The sequence below is a fragment of the Phragmites australis genome, chromosome 14 (assembly GCF_958298935.1).
Source record: "Phragmites australis chromosome 14, lpPhrAust1.1, whole genome shotgun sequence".
Taxonomy (NCBI): domain Eukaryota; kingdom Viridiplantae; phylum Streptophyta; class Magnoliopsida; order Poales; family Poaceae; genus Phragmites; species Phragmites australis.
In genome coordinates, this window is record NC_084934.1 from 1505947 (window position 1) to 1520316 (window position 14370).

At 48.2% G+C, this 14370-nt stretch overlaps 2 protein-coding genes across 2 annotated transcripts; both read left to right on the top strand.

Moving 5' to 3' along the window:
• The first annotated feature begins 3614 nt into the window (after window positions 1-3614).
• Window positions 3615-5884, top strand: LOC133891186 (serine/threonine-protein phosphatase 7 long form homolog). Its single transcript, XM_062331904.1, has 7 exons — window positions 3615-3695; window positions 3782-4474; window positions 4583-4717; window positions 4792-5000; window positions 5082-5324; window positions 5464-5521; window positions 5645-5884. The coding sequence occupies exons 1-7, from the start codon at window positions 3615-3617 to the stop codon at window positions 5882-5884; spliced, it is 1659 nt and encodes a 552-aa protein (XP_062187888.1).
• A 3294-nt stretch (window positions 5885-9178) lies between these two features.
• Window positions 9179-13904, top strand: LOC133891187 (uncharacterized). Its single transcript, XM_062331905.1, has 6 exons — window positions 9179-9308; window positions 9443-10494; window positions 10675-11384; window positions 12489-13151; window positions 13235-13320; window positions 13583-13904. Exons 2-6 carry the CDS (start codon window positions 9548-9550, stop codon window positions 13583-13585), a joined length of 2409 nt encoding a protein of 802 aa, XP_062187889.1. The 5' UTR covers window positions 9179-9308; window positions 9443-9547; the 3' UTR covers window positions 13586-13904.
• The last annotated feature ends 466 nt before the right edge of the window (window positions 13905-14370 follow it).

Here is a 14370-nt window from a genome sequence, read left to right on the forward strand (position 1 = left end):
TCGTGACCGAGGTGCCATGCGGCGTGCCGACGTGGCAGACATGTGTCGCGCCAGGGGGGCTGGCGCAACTCCAGTCGTGCCACCCGGTTTGGCGTGACAGAGCGCCATACAAGCGGGCGCTCGGGGCCGTCTGTCCCCACCTGTGTCGTGCCAAGGGGGCTGGCGCGACCGGAGTCACGCCACCCCCTTTGGCGTGACACAGGTGCATACAGGCCGCGTACTAGCCCTTCTCTCCCGCACCGAGCTCTTTCTTCCTCAGCCAGCCGCAAGCAGGAGCGTCTTCAACGCCGCCGACGCCCTCCTTCACTCCATTCTCCACCGATTTCGGGCCCGATTCGAAGGGGATTTGAGGGGAAAGAGTCCTAGGAAGGGTTCAGATTGCTAGTTCTTGGGTAGTTCTTGGTTATTTCGGTTTGCATTGCTAGTTCTTGGGTAGTTAGGGTTTAGACTTTGATTTTATTGATCTATAAAATTTGTACGTTTCGGTCTAGATCGGAGGTCATATATCGTGCTATGTATGTATAGTAATGCATATGTATCGTGTGAAATTTGTTGCATGCATGTTTTTGTGCGTATACAAGCGGTTTTGCATTGTAGAGATGAATTTTAGTCATATTGAAACATATAATGTGTAGGTTTTTCATGTGTTATAGCGATGATATTTGTGTACACGTGTAATGTTTGGATGGTTTGTGTAGATGGAACAGATTGTTCGTATGTTTTATGGTGGCATGGTTAGTACAAATGGGGAGTTCGATAAGATGAGGGAGGAAGTGTTGAAATTTGGGAACCCTCCTTGCTTCGACGAAATTGTTGCTCGGGTTAGGGCAGTTTTGAATGTTGATGCGGATGTAAGTAATGTAACCGTACGGGGAAGGTTTGATGCCGGCAGGGGTGGTAGGACTCACTATGTTGTTATGGAGTTTGCGTCAGAAATTGATTGGAAGCTGTACAAGGAATGTGTGAATGCTTCTCAAGTTCGTTGCGCGGAGTTGGTAGTTGATGTCGGTGTCGGAGGAAGCTCGATGCCATCGGTTTAGGATGTGCCGGGAAGTAGTAGCCAGGAAGTGGAGCATGCTGAGCATTTGACCCAGGAAACTCCATGTATTGTCTCAGAGGTTACCGGTGCCGTCAAAGTCGTGGATGTTACAGTTGCAGAGGTAACTCGTGCATCTATTAAGGAGGTACATGCCGGTGGTTCCAATAACTTTGATCTGGCTGTTGTATGTAATGACTTCGACGATGGTTATTTTGAGGATGAGGAGACTCAGGGAAATGTCGAGGAAACAACAGTATTTTCCTCGGACAGTGAGGATGAAGTTGAAGATGATGAGGCTAAAGAAGTGGAACATGTGTCTGGTGTTAAGCAACAACACGGGGGTGTTGAGGTGGGAGGAGAAGCGGGACAGGATGAGGAGGTAGCTTGGTGGGAAGGAATTTACACGGAGCAGGAGATAAGGACACTCAAGGTGGTACATGTGGATATGCCCGAGGTGCTGGGCTACGAGGACATTTCATTGACCAAGAATGCTCTTTGTGATAATGGCTTAATATTGACGAAGGAGGAACGAGACAGTGAGAAGGAGTTGATTAAGAAGGGGATGTTATTTGATAGTATTGATAAAGTGAAGTTCTGATTTAGGGACTACTCAGTTCAGCACCATAGGTCGTACGACGTGGTTCATTCTTATGCGAAAGAGAGGTACACTTTAAAATGCCAGAAAGGTTGTGGATGGGGTGTATGGGTCCGTCGTATCCTAGGTGACGGTAGACGATGGAAGGTCACAAATGTGAAACAACCTCACACTTGCGGGTCTGTGAGGCCGGAACAAGTGCACTCCCAGGGCATGGCGAGGTACCTTGGTCAGCGCATCGCCCCAATCGTTTGGGTGGACCCGGACACGACTGTGGCCTCTCTAATTGAGTCTATAGTTGGGTTTACAAATTACCGCGTGTTGTACGGCAAGGCATCGAGAGCGAAGCAACATGCCATGACTTTACTATAGGGAGATTGGAAGGAAGCATACGCGAGGGTCCCTAGGATCTTGGATGCAATTTCACATTTCAACCCTGGGACGAAGTGGTTCATTTCAACTGGTGGCATGATGGGCAACGATGGCGGTGTCATTAAGCCGGTCATGCAGCGTGTGTTTTCGTGCTTTCCTCAATGCGTGGAGGCCTTCAAGCATTGTCGGCCCGTGGTTAGTGTCGACGCCACTTTCTTGACAGGAAAGTACAAGGGTGCACTGATGATTGCTGCTGGCATCGATGCAGAGGATCAGTTGATCCCCCTAGCATTTGCGCTAACGGAGGGAGAGAGGAACAATAGTTGGTCTTGGTTTTTGTTCCTGGTTTGCCGTCACGTAATTGGCGCGGGGCGCCAAGTCTGTATGATATCGGATCGGCACCAGGGTCTCCTTAATGCAGCAAGGGAACAAATGGAAGGTTACCCTCCTCTCGTGCACCGGTGGTGCATGCGTCATTTTGCTGCGAACATTTGGAGAAGATAGAAGAGCAAGGAGGTACTTAACAAACTGAAGATACTTTGCAAAGTTAAAGAGGAGAGACAGTTCGACAAGAAGCTCGTAGAATTGGAGAAGATATTGAACGAGCCTGCGACAGAGTGGTTGAAGAGCGAAATGGCTAATAAGTCCAAATGGGCGCTAGCGTATGATGCGGGTGGCTGTAGGTATGGAATCATGACCACAAATATCTCGGAGGTATTCAACAACGTCCTCAAAGGCATCCGTGCAATGCCGGTTTCTGCCATCGTTGAGTACACCTTTCACAAATGCAACTACTATTTTATCGATCGGTGAAAGAAAGCACGTTCAGGTATTGATGCTGGTGAGGTGTGGGAAAAAGCTATCGCTAAGCACCTCACGAAGCAGGGGGAAATATCTGCTACACAGGAAGCTTAGCTCTTTGATCCAAGGAGCTATGTTTACAGCGTGAGATCTGTTTTTCGGACCTACGTGGGGGGTGAGGGCTCCGGCGGCAGAATCTATAGAGTAGACTTAACTAGAGCTCAGTGCACGTGTAGGACCCCGCAATTGCTGCATAGCCCATGCTCTCATGTTATCACAGCATGCCAGATGAGAAGAGTGGACCACCCATGTCCCGACTACTTGACCCCAGTGTACTCTAAAAGGATGGCTCTAAAGACTTGGGAGTCCACCTTCGAGCCTTTACTTGATGCTTCACAATGGCCTGATTACAATGGTGACGAATATGTGCCCGATTGTGGTCTACTGAAACAAAAGGCAGAGAGGAGGAAGAGAAAACGTCTCCGGAATGAGATGGATGATAGCAGTAAAGGTTACTGTGAAGATATGTATGGAGCTAGTGACTTTGATGAGGTGCCTATTAAAATTCCTTGCTCCATATGCCACCGGTTCGGGCACAGGATGGAACAACACAAGGAGGGCCCGAAGAATAAGCCAAATCGTAGGAAAAAGGGGAATTCTAGTAGGGGGGGAAGTAAATCGCAGTTTGCTAGAGGTAAACTATTCACTATCGTTTATTTGTTCTATGTTTAAATTTTTATATGTGCCGTCAATTATATATATTTTTTCGTTATCTAATGACTCTCTCACTACTTACATTGCAGGGCGATGGTGCACCCCAACTACCCGCTCCTTGAGATGTTTTACGACAGGGAGCACCGAGCACACCTGATGGTCGACAACGGCGAGGTAAGATTTATCCATACTTGTTACATCTAAGTGCTAGGTAAAATGCAAGTGTAAGTAACATTTTCAAATTACAATGTTCCTTTCAGGTGCTATCACCCCTTCGGATTCGCACTCACAGTCCTCTCAGGTGGGATGAGAGGTATGCCCCATACATTGGGCGTGCAGAAATCCTACTGTTGGCTCGGTTGGTCATGGCGGGGTTGCCGATGTTCAACAACGCAGCTCTGACTGCGCTAGTCGACCGCTGGAGGCTGGAGACACACACCTTCCACCTCCCTTGTGGCGAGCTCACGGTCACTCTGCAGGATGTGGCCATGATTCTCGGGCTTCCAGTGGATGGGCAGCCTGTGTGTGGGAATGTGCAGTATGCAGGATGGAGAGACATGGTGGAGCAAGTTGTTGGTAGTAGGCCACCTGAGCCAGTGCAGGACGCGAAGGACAAGAAACCCTCTGGCGTCAGCTCTACCTGGTTGGCTCAGAACTTCACGGAGTGTCCTGACGATGCAGCGGAGCATGTCGTCGAGAGCTACGCTCGCACGTGGTTGTGGCATCTTGTGGGCGGCTACTTGTTTCCGGACGAGAGTGGGAACATAGTCTCGTGGATGTACTTGCCGATACTTGGCGAGCAATGGGAGAACGTTGGACTTTACAGTTGGGGATCGGCCACGCTCGCATGGCTGTACCGGCAGCTATGTGATGCTTGCAGGCATAGTGGGGACCATGCCAACCTTGGGGGATGCGCGTACCTGCTGCAGGTGTGGATGTGGGAGCGGCTGTCGGTTGGTAGACCCGACCGATTCTCTCCCGGGGTACGTATTTTTATTTCTGCTTAAATTCATATTGTTAGTCGTTATTTTCAAATGTGATATGATGCATTTGAACTGTAGGTTTGGCAGTTCGAGGACGAGGGCTCGCTGCCGACCGTTGCTTTCCTTTGGAGGAACGTCCGGGCCGTGACTGGAAACGTAGGCAGGCGGTACCTCTTCTACACCAACGAGCTAGACTGCATCATGCAAAGCCACGTGAGTGCAATTGGTTATGCATTATTTCTTTCACACACTTGCATATGTCAATTGACATTGTCGTTCATTTTCAGGTGACGTGGGAGCCATATGACCAGCATGAGATCTTTGCCATGGGTCTTAGCCCATTGTGCACATGGGACAATGAGTATTGGCAGTCCGTTCTGCCGCTTATTTGCTTCTATATTGTTGAAATGCACTGTCCAAACCGTGTGATGAGACAGTTTGGGAGGTTACAGCGTACGCCTCCAGACATGACCCCCACGTCTGTGGCTTTGCACAAGTGAGTACAAATACTTGTTGCATGGTTCCAGGTATCGTTTATGTGAGGTTACATTTTTTTTCTGATTTTGCCATCTTGCAGGATTGACAGGAGGAAGCAAAGGGGTGCTAGAGATTGGCGAGACGTCCACCACAGCTACTTGGTGCAGTGGAGCAACCGGGCACAGACAATCGTGCACGGTGGTGCCGCCCACTTCTCGGGTCTGTACCGTGAGTATTTTAGGTGGCTGCACGACAACTCCAGGTTGACAATCAAGCCACCTCGAGTTGCAGTTGGAGCGGAGGATTTGCCGGACTCCGATGACGAGGATGACCTGATAGATGAGTACGATCAGATAACTTGACACAGTCGCTAGCCTGAGCGTGCCCCACTTCACAACTACATGGTATTTGTAATTTGTGATAGCAACATTGTATTGATTCATGGTTTGTACCGTACTTTACGCATTGCGTCGTGTTTACAGGGACAGCAGCTCGGACGCCTTGCAAATGAGGCTGGGCAAGCTTTGCTTGTCCCTCCGGGTTTTGCGGAGGAGGTCGGCCATCTTCGCGCTTTTGTAGAGGTAATAGTTGACAAATATTCAATTGTGCAAAGTTTCACCTACTTGTTTAAACACTCTGAAAATTTCACCTACTTGTTTGCAGAGGGTTCGTAGGAGCTGTCGCCGCCTTGCGTACAAGATGAGCTGCATGACGACCCCGGATGTGGAGCTTGCACACGGTGGTCCTTCTTCGGAGCCATCTGCTGGCCACACGGCTGCTTCGACCCAGCAGACGCCGGTGCACTACCGTACCCGGACCCGCACGTGCAGTACCAGTGTTGCGCGGACGCTGTCGCACAGTAGGTCAGGAGCCGCCTCTACTTCCGTTGGCACGGCTGCATGAGGCAAGGCCCCACAAGAGGAAACCTCCGAGAGCGAGGAACACAACTCTGATGGTAGCAACCCATCGTACGACACGGATGTGATGGGGACCTCACAACTCGCAGGCGCCCCTCCAGCGACACAACATTCACAGCCGCGGCGGCATCGCCAAGACAGGACCGGCATTGCGAGTGGTAATGTCCTTCCGTCCAATCCGGGCCGCGAAAGGAGGAAGAAGAAGCCATACACACCAGGTTTGTGAATGATGACACTTTAGGCTCGGCGAGTTGCGTGTGTTGCTTTTGTATGCCTAATATGTACTATTCCGACATTGCCACGTTGCATAATGTTAAGCTCCGAATTTACAAGTTCGCATTTGATAATGAAGAGAGATAGAGGAAGAAGATATATTAGCAGACCCTGTTCATATTTTTGCAAATCCTGCTAGACACAATCTTGTATTTGTGCCGTCGTTTGTACACAAAGGTTACTAGTTTTGCAAAACTGCTCTGTCCAGTTAGTCACACCATGTCCGCTGGCATGACACAGTACCTAGTCACGCCAAGAACTTCAGCGCGACACAAGTCTGAGTCACGCCGGCCAACTCCCCCCCCCCTCGGCCCCGGTCGTGTGCTGCAAATTGCAAAGTCCTTGCTCGACTAAACTGTTAGTCACACCAGGAGCCTTGGCATGACACATCAACTAGGTCACGCCGACCCCATTCCCCCCACCACGATCCCGGGGGGGTGCTGGAAATTGCAAAGGCCTGGCACGATCAAAACTTTAGTCACGCCAGGGTCTTTGGCGTGACTAACAATCACCCGGAGAGAGAGAGAGAGAGAGAGAGGAGAACAACAACTACTTGTTTCTAACTCTTAAATCAAACTCAATTGGTAGTTAACTAGGATACTCCTCATGTGTATTGTTTCGAACTCTTAAATCAAACTCAATTGGTAGTTAACTAGGATACTCCTCATGTGTATTGTTTCCTTGGTTTGATTTTTTCTACAAATTTTATGCTACATTATCGCAACATTATGGCAACATTATGGAATAATAATGCTACAAAATCCATTAAAACATATGACCCCAAGAGGAGCAAATTTGTTGGCATATTCCAATTTGGTCGAAATATCAAATATTCATTGCTCATCGACGATTATTACACATCACGTTCACAAATAGTTCACATAGTATAATTAATTCATCTACCCATATGCCCATAGTACTAATCGTCAGGCCCATCATAGAGCACCTCGTCATCATTGTCGCCCGGGATAACCACGGGCAAATTAGCAACTAGCGCCTTCATTGTCTCTATTTGCACCGTCGTAGCCGCAACATCTTGACCCTCCATGGTGGTCCTTTTCAGTTGGGGGTACAAAGCACGGTAGTAATCACGAGTTTCCTTCTTACGATGCTCCAAATAGCTTGACAGCACATTTGGATGACGCTTACTCCGCCATGCAATCTCATGATCAACCACACCTTTATCGAGGTACTCCTCCCATGAACATCTCCGTGTACTCTATTAAAAAAAATACATATGCACAACAATTAATAATACGATAGTGAAACAGAAAATATAGATAATACGCATAAACCTAACCATATCCTTGCCAACCACATGCCCGCAGTAGTACCCCACACCAAGTTCGGATGGCATTATCCCGTGTTGTGCATTCACACCACAAGGACATTTTCTTGGAGGACATGGTTCTATCACCCTTTTCCCCTTCACTTGATCTTTTTCCTCATCTATCCATTGACCATCAGGACCGTACAATGGATCCCGAAAGCCACAAGTAACACCATGACGCTGTATTACAATTCATGATACATGTTACATGACATATAACTCTTCCTCATTCAAATTGTAAACAAGCAACCATGCCCAATTCTTACCCTTGTCATCCCTTCGCAGCGGAAGTAAGGGGACCCCCCAGAAGGTTCACAAAGTATGCTTCGCTTTCCGCAGTTGCACAACGGAGGATCTGCAACACGTGTACTCCTCAATTGCCACTTCTCTTTATCTGTCAATTTTGGCGGATTTGGTGGAGGAGGAACCCAACGAACAAACTTGTCATATGGCTTCAGATACTGACTAAACCGTTTCACCTTCAGAATCCTCTGGTCATACATCTCGGGCCCATCAATCCATTGGAAGAAGTAGCACATCTCCCACTCCTGCAAATTATTAAAACGTCATGTCGGCAAAAATAATGCCATATGCTTCTACCCTAATCCATAACAAAAATACACTCACACGATAGTCCGGGCACAGGTAGTAAGCACGACCAGCAGTATCTTCGTGTAGCGACTGAAGAATCACGGCTGGCTTACCACAATCACAAGTCGGGACGGGGAGGGCGAGGGGAATGGGGGCATCTTTGCAACTGATATCAGGATACTTCTTACCGATATGTGCCCACTTTTACTTACGCCATAAATTCGAAGTCATACCGAAAAACTGCACGAATACAAAACCTACACATTATACGTTTCAATATGACTAAAATTCATCTCTACAATGCAAAACCGCTTGTATACGCACAAAAACATGCATTGCTCAGATACATTAAGTATAGCTATATGTATTTCAATTTCCTACGCTCAAAAACATGCATGAAACAAATTTCACACGATACATATGCGTTACTATACATACACAACACGATATATGACCTCCGATCTAGACCGAAACGTACAAATTTCATAGATCAACAAAATCAAAGTCTAAACACTAACTACCCAAGAACTAGCAATGCAAACCGAAATAACCAAAAATACTTGGAGGAATTAGAGGAGCTACCTTCATAGGACATTTTCCCCTCAAATCCTCTTCAAATCGGACCCGCAATCGGCTGGGAATGGAGGGAGGGGGCGCTGGCGGGGTGTTTGGAGTCTCTGCTGCTCGCGCTCGGGTGAGGAGAAAGAAGGTTCGGTGGGGAGAGAAGGGCCAAGGTGCCCCCTGTATGGCTCTCTGTCACACCAAACCGGGGGCTGGCGCGACACATGTCTGCCATGTCGGCACACCGCGTGGCACGGGACCGAACGAGCACCAGCGTGGCACCTCGGTCACACCAGGCTGCGTCACGTCAAAGCTCTTGACGTGACAAAAGGGGCTAGTGAGTCACGTCAAAGCTCTTGGCGTGACAAAAGGGGCTAGTTCCTGAAAATTTAGATACCCGTACTTTTATTAAAATACTAGTATTAAATAGACTAAAAAAATTTCTCCAAATACATCAGCGAACATTCAATATAAAGAAAGGGCAAGACTGAGACCTTGGTCTTATCCCAATCTCGCTGCGCCACCGCCTCCGGCCGCCACAGCTCGTCTGCTCCAATCCCGTCGACGCTCCCTCACTTTCTCCAGGCGGGGCGAACCTCAAGATCGACCAGCTGATCCGCCCGCTTGTTCATAGATAAGCCGGATTCGCCTTGAGGTAGACTTGTTTGCGCGATCCTTCTTCTTCTTCAGTCCTTTAAATCTGAGTCTCTAATTTCTTTTTTCTTTTGAGTACCAGCCAGATTCGAGTCTGCTCAAAAAATTGTTTTTTTCCCTTCATTTGAGTATCAGTCAAGGCAGATCGTACAAGGCAGAGTAGATACATCAATCAAGCTATAGGTGGGAAGTCAGAATCAAGCTGAGATCGTTCGAGAGGATCCGAGTCTTGGAGGGGAGATGATGATCCGGCGGTTTGTGAATATCGTGGCGGAAAACTACAAGAGCAGCATGTATTCGCTGCACGGCCTGGACGTCTCGAAGCATCTCTTCTACCCGTCAACAGCCGAAGCAGAAGCGGCGGCAGCAAAAGCAGCAGCGAGCAAGAAGAATGGTAATGGTGGTGGTAGGCCACCAGTGATACCGAGATTGCGGCGTCTGCCTGCGCCTTACATGAGCTTCCAGCCGTCCCCCACGACTCTCGGGGACAGCACGACCATGGGGACCTTCGCGCTCGTGAGCCCCCGCAGCAGCGAGGGCAGGATCCTCTGCAGCAGCGACGCGGGCCACTCCCTCCTCTACAACGCGGACTCGCACTTTATCCAAACCATGCCCAGCGTCCAGGGTTTCATAGGAAGCAGGCCCATCACCATCTCCACCGGCCGGCCCGGCGCCCTGGAAGACGACCTCTACATCCTTCGCGACGGCGCCGGATTATCCTGCTTCCACGTCCTTAGATTCGGCAGCAAGGACAGATTGGTGCATCGCCCCAGCGGCCGCAAGGGCTGGCACTGGGAGTCTCTTCCACGGCCACCCTTCAGCGGCATCATCAACTCCTACACGGTGGTCGACGGTGGCCGCACCATCTGCGTGTCATACAACGCCCCAGACTTCTTCGGCACCTACTGCTTTGACACGGTGGAACGCGAATGGTGGGAAGCCGGCGACTGGGTGCTGCCGTTCGAAGGCGGAGCCGAGTACGTCCCCGACCTCAAGCTCTGGCTTGGCTTCTCCCCCAGCAAGCCCCATCACCTGTGTGCGACGTCGGACCTCTCTGCCATGGACCAACCACCGACATTGCAGCATGTCCTGCCAGATCTCGACACACCCGAGAATTGGTCGGCAATGAGGTTCAACCCAAGGAAAAAATTATCGCCGATTTGGAAACCGATAAACCCGATTTTCCTGTTTACCCGTGGGTCCCGATTAAATTTGTTACCGGCCAAATTTTTCGGCGTTTTTTGAATTGGCGCCCGCGCTCCGCTGCACAACACCGTTTCAGCGGCCCGGCCCACACAACAAAGCAGCTCCGGTCTCCAACCCTGTTCTCCCAACTCCCAATCCCCATCCCCATCTCCTGTTCCCAGCCGCCGCCATCGCTACTCGTTGGCGTTGCTGCTCCCGTGCGGTGCGGCTCGAGTGAAGGTCGGCTGCTCGGGCTCCAGCAGCGGGAGCGGACGCGCGGGCCTGCGGGAGTGCGGGCAGCGGGCTGCGGCTGCGGCTGCTCGGGCAGTCGGGCGTCCATCGTCCAACGGCGGGAGCGACCGCGCGGGGCTTCGGGAGTGCGTGGCTGCGGGCAACGGGCTGCGGCTGCTCGGGCGTCCAGCGGCGGGAGCGGCCGCGCAGGCCTGCGGGAGTGCGGGCTGCGCTGCGGCTGCGGCGCGCGCCGTGCGCGGCCGAGCGAGCGGCGCGACTCAGGCGCTCAGCGAGCTGCTCAGCAAGCTAGAGGCGGCGCGGCTCAGCGAGCTAGAGCGGGGCGCGGCTCGGCGTGCAACAGCGGGGCGCCGGCGCCGAGCAAGAGGCGGCGCGGGCGCGCGGCCCGGCGAGCAAGAGCCAAGTCCACCGTGCTCTGCTGTGCCCGTGCTGTGCAGTGTGCACTGTGCTCTGTCTGCTGCACTCCCCATCCCCAGTCGGCGTGGTCTGCTCAAGCCTGGGTCTGCCGTGATGGTGATAAAAGGCATGGGAGGGGAAGATCGCTGTGACAAAGGCACGGGCGTCGCCGGCGCATCGTCCACCAGTGGCGCCGCTGGTAGGAGCACGGCGACAGATGGTGCTGTTGAGGTGGTCACTCAAGCAGGTAGTAAGTAGTAACCTGTTATTTGCATGATTAACTGTCAATTTACCTGAGAGCTAATGAGCTATTCGATGGTTGTAATTTGAAAGCATGTATATAAGCATGATATATATATGAATGTTCTTCATGTGGTAGGATTTGCTGCTGCCATCTCAATAGGGTGAGAAATTTTGAAGAATGTTGCTATAATATAATTCTCAATCGCAGTTCAGTTTTAAATATGGCCACCATACAAACTATGCTTTCAGTGATCAGGTCTTACTAGATGGGATGAAGTGTACATGACCAATCAAACAATATGTTTTATACATCTTGTCCAATATTTATATTAAGACAATTATAGCTGATTATATGATTGGAAACTTCTCTTTGTTTGACTGAATAATCATCTTTTTCATAATATGTATTGAATCATGTGTCTATAATAGGAGTACTGTGAAAAACATCCCAAAGTATGCTTCATGTTCATCATCCTCTAGTTTCACATTTGTTTGGTAACTATGTATTCATTTTTTGTTTCACACCGGTTCTGTTTCATGTGCTCATCATCATATTTGGTAGTGGCCATGTTATCTCTTGCATAATTGTTCATATTTTTGTATGGTACTGCAGGGAGACGGGTGAAATTAACAGGAACCATTGAGAACCCTTGGAGCCATGGTGAGCCTCTTGGGAATGGCTTTAGCTGCAATTATTGCCTTGCTCGCATTAAGGGTGGAGGTGTGAGCCGTCTAAGGGAGCATTTGGGTGTGAGCCGTCTAAGGGAGCCTTTCCTAGCTGAGTGCTAAACTTGTTTCTTCTTCTAGCTGCTGCACTTGATCCTGAAGCACTATATAGGTCGAAGCTTGTGAAAAAATCATCTTCCAGACACGCTGTAACATTGGCCCTCAAGAAGATTGCAAGCTCATCTTCAAAGGCATCTGATGCAATTGAACAATTTGCTTTCTTCAGTGCAAAGAGAGGGTTATTTGGAGGAGAGGAGGCTCGACGATCAGCACTTAGTGGCCGTATGAGTGCAGGTTTTGTTTTGATTGTAGCTTTTTAATAGTGTTATTGCAAGTTTTTTTAAAATACTTGTTGTGATACTTGTTCTGTTATTTATTGTAGCTGATTGGTGGGATTCATACGGAGGAGAGCATAAAGAACTACAAAAGATTGCACGGCGCATTGTTTCACAATGCATGTCCTCCAGTGGGTGTGAGCGAAACTGGAGCACATTTGCTATGGTTCATACAAAGTTGAGAAATCGGTTGGGTTATGAGAAACTCCACAAGTTGGTTTATGTCCACTACAATTTGAAGTTGCGCATCCAACATTTCGTAACTGACATGCAAAGCCTTCAAGAAATTCAAGGCTCTAAAGAAAGGGATTCCGATCCTTGTAGCATCATGATGGATGTTGCTATGTATGATGAAGGCAACCCAATCATGGATTGGTTGTGCAACTCTAGGAGTGAGTCTACGCCTATTCTTGATGAATATGTTGACAATGAGCCTGAATCCCCAAGCCCAAGTAGATTTCTCATAGATGAGTTAGGAATGGATGAAGAAGAAGTGGCCATATTTAAGAGGAAGCTTGAGTTTGGTAGAAAGGGCGGTAAGAAGAAAGGGAAGGTAGGATTGAAGGAGGATGAAGAAGGCATTGCGGACGATTTTGAGTCGGATTCTTCACAAGGTAGCCCAACTTATGCTGAATCAGGGGATAACAGTTCAGATGATGCAGGTTGCGGTACAGATGATGATGCAGGTTGTGGTACAAATGATGCTGCAGGTTGTGGTACAAATGATAACTCAATTGCATATGTAGCATTTAAATTCAAATGGGTACCTATGAGCTTACATTTGAAATTGTAGGTGCTAGACGTGAGCAACCAACCTCTATCCGTCCAAGATCAACAAGGCAAAAGAAACTCTCTATCAAGGGCCTCTATCTTAAAAAGGTTTGACAAACCTCTTGCTCTCTATCTTAAAAAAGGTTATCCATAGTATTTATCAAACCTTTTTCTAAGCAAATCTGTACTTGTGATTAATTAACTTCAACAGAATCAAAGAACAGTTAGAGATTTTCTTTGGAAGTCTATTATATTGACAGTTTAATTAAGTTGTGTGTTTTTTTAACAGAGCAAAATAGTATGCAGTTATCATTGACCTTACACATTTGTATATTGTGACCAAATTTTGAGTATATGTCAATATTTGTAGTGATCCAAGCCTCCAAGGACTCTGGACGGAGTTAGTGATCAAATCTGAGCATGTCACCTGTTTTGTCATTTTGGTTCAAGTGCTTGTAATATGGGCTGATTTGGTGATCAGATATTGAGCCTATGTGACCCTATTTTGGTTTATATGTTTGTAATATTTGAGACTACGAACTGATGTTTATGTTGTGCATTTTGGTTCAAACTTGTAATATTTGGGACTATGGATTCATACCAATGTTTCCTATTTTCTTCCAAACATGTAGTATTTGAGATTGTCAGTTGTTTTGCTTAAATCTATCCAATGGACTATGCATGTGGAAGAATATGAGCTTATATGATGTTTTGTGCACTTATCAAATGGAATATATTGAATGTGTGCTATGAAAGTGTGATATTATCTCATTTATATATTATTAATCACTATTTTTGATGTCAAATGGTTTGGATACAATCTATATGATTTTTATAGAGAAATTGAGCCATTTTTTTAAAATTTTGTCCGAAAAAGTTTGTCTATCGCCGATGGAATTCCGATAAATCCGATAATCCTGTTCATCGCTAACCTCCGATATTTTTTTGTTATCGATAAGTTTTTCCTTGGTTCAACCTCCTCAACCTTGGCGAAGGCAGGTTTTGCATTGCTAAGGTCTTCGAAGTTTTGCCCGACACAGCAGGAGAGGAATCAGACTACTCCCCTGACTGTGAAACAGTTGGCAATGATTTTATTGTGCTCACCGGCGTCGAGCTGGTTACTAGCGGTGGCGGCGGTGATAGTAAACTAGAAGGGCT